General features: G+C 48.5%; 1 protein-coding gene across 1 annotated transcript in view; it reads right to left on the minus strand.

Moving 5' to 3' along the window:
- pappaa (pregnancy-associated plasma protein A, pappalysin 1a) overlaps positions 1-9659 on the minus strand; it is a 64986-nt gene extending 55327 nt beyond the window's left edge. Inside the window, exons 1-2 of the mRNA XM_056578978.1 lie at positions 8368-9659; positions 756-1869 (exon numbers count right to left, since the gene is read on the minus strand). Coding sequence (XP_056434953.1) covers positions 756-1869; positions 8368-8779 — 1526 coding nt within the window. The 5' untranslated portion in view covers positions 8780-9659. The remainder of the gene's footprint in view (positions 1-755; positions 1870-8367) is intronic.
- Between the last annotated feature and the right edge of the window lie 358 nt (positions 9660-10017).

Below are 10017 nucleotides of genomic sequence, written 5' to 3' on the forward strand. Positions count from 1 at the left end.
AAAGACATGAACATCATCCCAGTTTTGGTCATTTTGGGGTTTGAAGCCGGAAGGCCCCCCAAATACTTCCAAAATGTCTCAGCCTACTGTGTTTTGTTTTGCCTCGGTACGCCAAGGAACTTTCTAAGTTGTCAGTAACTTATTGCCTTGTGGTTATGGATGTCTTTCTTTGTTTTTTCGGTTGTATTTTATCCATTTTCATATTTTTTTATATGATGTATGTTGCTATAGCGCCGCTCGCAAAGAGAAGCTTAATAAAAGGGGATCCATGTCCAAAATGTAATTTCTGATGTAAGTGCCATGGAGAGAGAGAGTTGTACTGTAGACAAAGCCAGCCAATCATTATGCAGTATTTTCTTTTCGCATGCTTCCCAAATATACTCTCTCTACTTATATAGAGGGTATCATCTATATTATATACTATATATATAGATATGATATAAATGTGTGTGTATAGAGGTATCAGGTAAAGTTGTGTCAAGGCACTAAGGTTGCATTCCAGATCCTTGGGTATTCTGGGAGCTAGGGTCCGAAACCCTCTGGAATATACATGTATATGTAATTCTTTTCTCCAGGGTTAGGTCCTGGAAAAACGGATGCCTGATTCATTCTAGTAATCTACCATAGCACAGAGTACAGTAGAATAGCCTCATATGTAGCAAATACATTTCCAAAAACAGTTCCAAAACAATTATAACAATGGCCCATAACCACCAAATCCAACACGACCATAACGAAAACACAAAAGATCTTACTTGTGCGGCGAAGAGCGGTTGAAGCACGTCTTGGTCACGTCCGTCACGTTGGGGTTGCAGCAGTCGCCGAGGTCGTAGGAGAAGTTCTCCAGGTTGCACTCGGCGTCGCACACCCCGTTGCCCTGCTTGTACTCGGGGCAGCGGCTACGGTGGCCCGAGGTGCAGTCCCCCGCGTCGTAGCCCGTCAGCGGGTGGTTGCACTCTGGGTCACAGAGGTCGTCGCCCACCTTGCTGATGTCACAGTTGGCCAGGATCAGCCGGTCGCGGAGGGACGAGTTGGTCACGTTGTGGACGCTCAGCTCCCAGGTGATGTTGTAGGGCCCGAAGGCGTCGTTGAGATGCTGGTGCTGCAGGCTGATCTGGTGGTCGAACACGGTGGGCCGCTTGCGAGCGTCGTCCCACACGTTGATCACGCGGTACCGCACCGTCTTGGGCTTGCGGAAGTTCCACAGGTGGTTGTAGTGTTTGATGACGTCCACGTTGTCGCACACCGTCTGGCCGCACGGTGGAGGTTCCAACGTGGTGTCCAGAAATCCTTCGCCGATACTGCCGCCGCCGCCGCCAATGCCCCCCGCATACCCCAAGCGCCCGTTGATCCCCGGCTCGGGCTTCGGGAAGTTGCCGTCTTTCACTGTGAGCCACTTCCGGTCCGGATACCTAAAGTTCTCGCGGATGACCAGTTGAGGGAGCTCTTGGGGGTCTTCATGCCCCTGCATGTCCCTGATGATCTGCCTCTGCCCCCGGGCTTGCCTCCAGAGGCCCACCCTCTCCACCGCCCCCCTGTAGTTGTGGTTCAACGCGTTGCCGCCGATCATCAGCACCTTGCACTTCTTGGTCAGGTGACTGAAGACGTCGCCCGACTGCTCACGGCTGACGCCCACCTGGGCGCCGTTGACGTAGAGCTTCATGTAGACGCCGTCATACGTGACGGCCAGGTGCGCCCACTGGTTAGGTGTGTAGCGGGCGTTGGAGTGGATGGAGGTCACCTTGTGCGCGCGGTCCGTCTTAAGGGAGAAGAAGAAGCGAGGGTCGCGGTTGCCTTGCTCGCTGACCGCCTTGATGCCCAACAGCCAGCCGCGGTCGCTGGAGGCGTAGAAACATTTGTCGTAAAGACCTAGTGGAGGAAGAGACGGAGATGACAAGATCAGTCCATTTGGTCATTTGTTTGTATGTACAGTGCTCTAGTGGTGCAATTCAATTGTATTTGTATAGCCCTTAATCACCATTACAGTCTCAAAGGGCTCAAAAGGCCAAATATTAATGGCACACTCCTGACCCAAGCCCCCAAAAGGGCAAGAAAAAACTCCCTTAATCAGCAAGGAAGAAATCTTGAAGAAGGAACGCAGAGTGGGGGATCCCTCCTTCCAGGGATGGTCAGGAGTGCAGTGGGTGCCATAATTGGCATACACACATGGTTGGGGTGCAATGATCATCCAGGTGTGAAGCGCATTGTCCGTAGTCTACCTGTAGGCCTGTTTGAGATAGCTTCTTAACTCCGACCTGCTCCTCAAGTGAGTTTGAATAAAACTGTCAGGGACCCTCCATCTAATACAGAAAAGACAAATATGCCTGATACAACTCAAGGGTGCATTGTTCAGGAATTGGGCTTAAATGCAGGTTTTGCTGAAGGGAAACCCGACCCGACATTCCTTATCACAGAGTATATTTGAAGTATTTGCGTAAAAGATCCTCCCCAGCAGGGTGCCAGAAGAGGCTTGCTTCTCTGCAGATGCCTTGTTTTTCAAGAGGCACCAAAACACCTTTTTCCTGTTTCACTTGGAACATGCACGCCTGCTTCGGCATGGTAATGTGTTTTCACTTCTTAGGGGATGCTAACTGTTTGTTTGTTCAGGGCACTTGGTTGCGTGTGTGTGTGTGTGTGTGTGTGTGTGTGTGTGTGTGTGTGTGAGTGTATGTGTGCGTGTGTGCGGGAATGTGTTTGCGTGCCTGTCTGTTTGCAGGTGTGTTTTTCCATGGTGAGTATGTGTTTTTTTAAAATGTGTGTGACTGGAATCATGTGAACTGTTTTGGTCAAAGAGTTAGCAAGAAACACCTACATAACTTCTCAGCATTAAAACAGGTGTGCCCGATGCTACCTACGCAAGCATCACACTAAGCTAGGTTACATTCCCTGTGTTCCTCTGTCTCTAACGCACATGGGAAAGGAGTTTCCTCTCTCTCTGGTCTGAATAGGATATACTGCGGCCAATGGCGTCAATGTTAGTGAATACCTTTCATGTTAACATGGCTAAGGCAACCAAAAGAAATCATTAGAAATAATAAGTATATCAGTTATCAGGTCGTCATCACCTTCCAACCCCTGAAGTCTACTGGCCCGCGTAAAAGCCCACTCCATTGATTCATGCGGGGGTAGCTTAAGCCGCTCAACCTAGTGGCTACGACTAATGGTTTCCCTCACAAATATCTAGTTAGCATTAAAAGCTACCCTAATGAGAAGCCCACTCTGATCTGAACTCATTAACTTGATATTGTAATGGCCGCCGACGTTCCCAGAATGACCACAGGGTTCAGGGGGAGTCAAGGTCGCTCCCCTGGGGTGGAGGACGTATTTCAGTGTTGGGGGGTGGGGGGCTGGGGGAGGCCACACCCAACATATGTCACCCAATGCACTCAAGGCTACCCTGAGTTTTTTTTTTCTCTTATTTCTCTTGAAACGCTTGTGGAGCTCCCAGTGTAAACAGCTGCCATAATTCTGCCATGCTCAATTAATCTCAGCACACAGCCAATCACAGCAGGGCAATCACAGTTAATCACGGAACACCTTTTCCAGACTAGTTGGGCTCACGCAAGCACACACATACACACATGCACGCAAACACACACACACACAAACACATGCACACATGCTCATGCAGACAGACACACGACACAGTGACGCACAAACGCCCCCCCCCCCCCCCCCCCCACACACACACTCACACACACAAACACTGATACAGATGCAGATGCACTCACGTTTACATGTGTATGTGCTTATGCATGGATGTGTGCACGACAAATGGTATTTGCATACACACACACAAACACACGCACACACAAACATACACACACTCACAGCACAGAGTTGTTTCTGCTTAGTTCAAAGGCAACCTTGTATAGATTTGCCATTTTTTCTCTCTCTTAGAAAAACACGCTCGCAAAGAGGAAGAAAATAAATGTGAGAAGGAAAAGAAACAAAGAAGGTGTCATGGGTAAAACATAAAAGGCCCGGCAGGGTTGGGGGACAATGAAGACTTTCATTTTACGTTCTGAAAGATTACGTTGCTGAAGGGAGGGGAGGTGGGCGTGTACAATTACGTTTGTGTACAATTGTGTTAAGGTGTTGGAGAATGCCAAAACGTCTGGAGGGCCACAGTAAAATTCCATTGATACTTTGACCCCCTTCGACACGGCGCGCCATCACAAGGCCATGAGCACAGTCCCCATTGATCGAGCAGGGCTTCAAACGGCTCCACAGCCGAGCCAGGCTAGGTGGGCCAGCGGCGGAACGCTCTGACTTATTTGCTTCCCCTGTCCCGGGGAACAATTATCCTGGGCTATGTAAATAGGTTCATAAAGGTTCCAGGCCTTGTTTGAAATCCATCAACCTATGCAACACCAGCCCCCCTGAGTGTGTCTAACATGTCAGACTCGTTGGGTGCGGGTCATGCGTCTGCGTCACTCTATGTCATTATCCTTGTTTTAGACTTATAATGACCTTCCCCCGTCCTCCTCCCACGCCCCCCTTTACAAAGCTGAACCTGTGTCATTACATTCAATGGATTGCAGCGTTTTTTTTCCCACACATGCTAACAAACACTGTCGTGATGGAACTAAATACTTTTTTTGGGGGTGGGGGGAGGTTAAAGGGTTTGTCAACTACTTTTTGGCAGTTGGGTACTACAGTTGTTTTGTTGTTGTGGCAGGGTAATATAAATTGAATCTTCATCCCCTAATAACACGTTGTTCAAAGATAATGGCTACACATAGTCTAACAGTTTAGCCTCTTCTCCAGGTTCCATTCTGTTCACTTTTGTCAAAGAAATCATTGAAAAATAAAAAAGAAGCGGCCGCCTTTTTTGTATTGTAGCGAAGCCCGTAAACCTAAACAGCATGCCAACTTATCACGGTTGTATCTGCAAGGGTGTGCACAAATTTGTTCCCAGCATGTTATGGAAAGGACTCTTTTTTCATTTTGTTTTCTATGCGGGAAAGTCAGACAAAACCCAGATGGAAGGGGCTAATAGGGCACAACAAGGTTTGCATAACATTTGGTCCCAGATCCTGATCCTGTGTGTGTGTGTGTGTGTGTGTGTGTGTGTGTGTGTGTGTGTGTGTGTGTGTGTGTGTGTGTGTGTGTGTGTGTGTGTGTGTGTGTGTGTGTGTGTGTGTGTGTGTGTGTGTGTGTGTGTGTGTGTGTGTGTGTGTGTGTGTGATTGGCATGATATATATATGATTGGCATGGTGTGTGTGTGTCTGTCTGTCTGTCTGTCTGTCTGTCTGTCTGTCTGTCTGTCTGTCTGTCTGTCTGTCCCAAGAGGCACAGGGGCTAATCAGCTTGAATTACAGCTGGTTGGTTGCACTTCCAAATGTTCTTAAACATGGGATTAATTCTGACCGTACGCACACGCTTTCTTCAAACGGCATGCCTGCCGAATTTCCCAAACGGAAGTCCTTAATATGCTTTAACGACGTTGACGTAGGAAGTGCCAACTCTGGAGAGTGTGTTTGGCAGATGTGTGACCCTGTGACCAGGCGAACCGCATTATCCCGTTTAAACCGCGTGACACTCGTATGTGTATGTGGACATACTGCATGCATACAGATATACATACACATACACATGCACACGCACACACGTACCCACAAACACACACACACTAACAGATACATACATGCACATGTGTATCCATACCACCCACACAGACCTATACACACGCACACACACACACACACATATACATACACACACACAGACCTACACACAGGCCTAAACAGACAGACGCACACACACACATTCATACATCAGTAAACACAATCATCCATCCGTACAGTTTACAATTTCAGATTATAAAGAGTGGTGGTCAAAACAACAGCAACAGCATCAGTGTGAAAACAGCTGTAGAAAACAAGCCAGAATGAGATCAAAACAAGGGAGTCGTCCTGTTCTACCAGCCAGGCCCACCATTGAATTTTAGGATTAGGCGCTATTGCACTTTAACGGGAGTCAACGCTCCTTGTGAAATATCAACCCCTTTACACTGTTTTATCTGGTTACCCTGGCACCAAACGATGATGTTAATACCCTGGGGATATGGACCGTATAGGTGTCTTAGCCGTTAGTAGTGTCTATATACTGTATGTGTGTATAGTGGTTTTGACTTCGCTCCATATGTTTGGGTAAGAATTAAAAAAGGGGAGCATCTACTTTTTTGTGCAAATCGATGGAAAAGTCTGCAGTAGGTCCTTATTAACAGGGATACCCGTTGACAAAACACATAACACACTCTGACACATACACACACACACACAAACACACAAGGCAGCTTCCACAAGGAATGGATGACATTGCTCCATGTGCATGCAAACGGCTGTGTGTGTGTGTGTGTGTGTGTGTGTGTGTGTGTGTGTGTGTGTGTGTGTGTGTGTGTGTGTGTGTGTGTGTGTGTGTGTGTGTGTGTGTGTGTGTGTGTGTGTGTGTGTGTGTGTGTGTGTGTGTGTGTGTGTGTGTGTGCGTGTGTGTCTGTCTGTCTGTCGGTGTGGATGTGGATGTGGTAGGTCGTAAATTCTGAGTTCACTTGAGTTTAAACCTGCCCGGCCAAAGCGGTAGTCCTCCCGTGGCTGGCTAGAGTAGGCTAGTGTATGTAACGCCCCCCCTGTCGGCAGTCCATAGCAGACAGGGGTTTCCGTGGCTCTGTTCTGGTCGCATATGTCAGATGGTAAACTATCCTTAACAACACATTCTAAAGCTGCTGGCATAAAGGCAGATAGCTCACTAAGTGTGTTTGTGGGTTGGTCATATATTTTAATTCTCACTTTCTTCATCGAGCACAGACGGCGGACGCCGACTGCATTGCATTAGGGATAGAAAATAAAGTCGACGTTTAATTTATGGGATCGCGCAATGCTTTTCGGATGCGGTCACGTCACCACTGTGATGCTGCCGCTGCAAAACACAGCAGGTAGCGTCGAGCGCGGTTCCGAGGCACGGGGGAAAGGGGCAGTCGCTTGGTCCCAAGGTCAGAACGTACAGTAGGCGGGACCTCAGCTCCGTTACCAACCAATCACCGATCAATACGTCCAGGTGGCGGTACCGATGATTGGTCGGTCAAGGAGCGAGGCAGCACAACTATGTACGTTCGGACCCTTGGATGGAGCCAGCCACACGGGAAAACACGGGACTAAACACGGGTCCTCGTCTCGTAACTCCGGTAGCCAATCCGAGCCCCTGACACAGGACACTGCTGACGTTTGGCAAAAGAGCCCTGCGTGCTGCAGATTCACCACTTAATACGTGTACATTAAGCCAATAAGGACAGCCAAAAGCAACGTTGGTTGGGGTATTTTGTAATGGTCCCTTTTTGTGCGCGCGCGCGCGGGGGCGTGCGTGCGTGTGCATGCGTGTGTGAAGTCTTCCAAGTGTCGAAATTCAACTAGAAAACATCCTCCGTGAGGCTACCCCTTTCCTATCATAGAACAACTTTCTCCATCCTTCCAAATGAGGCGTTTAGGTGTGATGGCTCTTTACTTATCTCAACCCGTCACTCACGCGTCACGCGTCAGTCTCCAAAATCTGAACGCGTCCAAAGTAACAGATGTATGCTTTAAAAAACAAAACAAATCCGTCCTAAGTCTCTAAACGTACATAAACGTTAGGTTAAGCCACAGCTGGACCCTGGCTGCCTCGATCCCGTCAGCACCCACGGTCAGTGTGTGCGTCTGGTAGGTTGAACCCACCGGGTCGCTTTGAGGGGGAGAACCTCAGCGTTGCGGCATGTGCGCGTTGTGTTCCCGCACACAGTTTCACAAAAGAAGAATCCCCCCCACCCCCGAGGCGTGAATATACCCGAAGTGACGTGCTCACGTTCAAAGTTTTCATCATTACATCATAGTTTAAAAATAGCCCGTCCGCGCACAGAAATACATTTTACGCACAATGACATCAGTTGGCAGGGGGGTGATTTAAGTGTATCATATCAATATACCACTGGAGGTGAAGGATGTTACTAAAGTGTCTTAGGGGTATCTAAATCTGCCATCTAAAATTGTTTTGCCCTGTGTCGTTAATAATAAAAAAATAAATGTCATGCATCTATCCGATGAAACCATCTGCACGTTTTGCACCCACTATGATCTCTGCTGTACTTTTCAGAGCATTACATCATTGTCTGCTCTGATAGCTGAACTCACGCTCAACTCTCTGAAACGGCGTGTTGCTCTGCTGATCCACAACGTGGTCTCCGAGTAGTAATAATGTCAGTCTTCACCCCCATCACCCGAATTAATGATCTGTGTGTTATCTGGAAGGTTTGGCGTTCAAAACAACAGCTGTTTTATCAGGCTTATTATCATCATCAGCCTACTACTCGCATGTGCACTACACTGCCCTTACCTGCAATCACCGTTGGCGATCGTTGACCTCCCTCGGGTTTGATCCACATCTCCAGGGTGAAATTCCCTCTCGGTATCTCCACGCCGGGCTTCAGTCGGAGCTGATCTCCCCAGCCGGTGAAGTACACGGCTTTGCCCCCCCGACCCGGGGAGTCATCCTCCTCCGCCTGCGAGGAGCGCCGTCGCTGGCGAGGCAGCCGGCGCTCCAAGCCGGCCACGGAGCGCTTGCCCCGGGGCAGTCGTGTGGCACAAGCCCCCGGGAAGCTGGCGGCTCTCGCTGCCTCCCTGATACGCACCAAGTCCCTCTTGGATCTCCCCTTGTTCTCTCTGACCGTCCCGCACTCTGATCCGAAGCACCACAAGAGGAGGATCACCGCACAGCAAGCCACGCAGGGAGATGCCCAAAGTTTCATTTTGAGGGGTAGACGAGATAAGTAACAAAATATAATTAGAAAAAAAAAAAAAAACGGGAAAAAATTAAAATAAAAAACAGATATAACTAAATAGGAGGAAATTGGTACAGGTCCACAATGTTCTCTGCTCTTCCTCTCTTTGCGATCTTCGGCGAGTTTGTTGCGTGGCTTCTCTTCTTTTACAGTCGCATGTCAAAGCGCAGAAAACTGTGTAAATCCAATCTAAACACCAGAGCCATAAAGCACCGCTGTTATTCCCTCTTTATAATGCTAAAACCACGCTCGACCCCCTCTCTGAAGCAGAAAAACTCTCCTGGAGAAGACATGCAGGGGGGGGACACGGGAATTTTTGATTCATTTAGTAGGCTATGAGTTCCACGGTTGCCTTTTCAATGGTCCCATTTAACCAAAGAGGATGACTAATAAGTGATCAATCAAAAGGGGGGGTCCGGTCGATGCCCCCTCATCCCCTTTGGACGCTGTAGGAGTTGCTCGCAGAAATCCACAGTTGTCTTCCAAGGCGCCTGTCACACCTTTTTTATGCTGTCGTTTCCTTATCCTACCTACAATACACCACTGAAACACCACATATTACATCCCCAAGAAAAGTGAAAGCAAGCCGTCCTCTTCTCATGGTATTTATTTAAATGACCCCCCCCCCCCTAAAAAAAAAAGAGTGGACAAAAAAAAAAGGCTGCAGAGAATGAAATCCTAACTTGCTTTGCTTCGTGGTCTGTATAGAAAAGTTGCAGATGCATGAAATGATCTTGTGAGGCGAGAGAGGAGGAGGAGGAGAAGGGGACAGAGGAGAGAGAGAGAGCCGTGAGCATCGCGATCCTCATTGATTGTGGAGGAGATCACTCCTGGGGAGTCACCACTGGAAGGCTGGTGGCTCTGCGAGTCTCTTTTTTTCCTTTTTTCTTTTTAAAGAGAGCAACTCGTGTTTCAAATGTTCCGGGTCTGCTGTGTGTTTTTCACACAGGTAGGCTACTCTCACGGACGGTCCTTTTTTATTTTTTTTACTCAGTGGTCCAAGCGGGTATATGCGTGCACGCGCGCACACACACACACACACACACACAAACACACACACGCACACATACAGAGACGGACACACATACGCATGCACGCACGCAGACAAACACCCATACACACACAAACACACACACACACACACACACACACACACACACACACACACACACACACACACACACACACACACACACACACACACA

This window comes from Gadus chalcogrammus, chromosome 19, assembly GCF_026213295.1.
Source record: "Gadus chalcogrammus isolate NIFS_2021 chromosome 19, NIFS_Gcha_1.0, whole genome shotgun sequence".
Lineage (NCBI taxonomy): Eukaryota > Metazoa > Chordata > Actinopteri > Gadiformes > Gadidae > Gadus > Gadus chalcogrammus.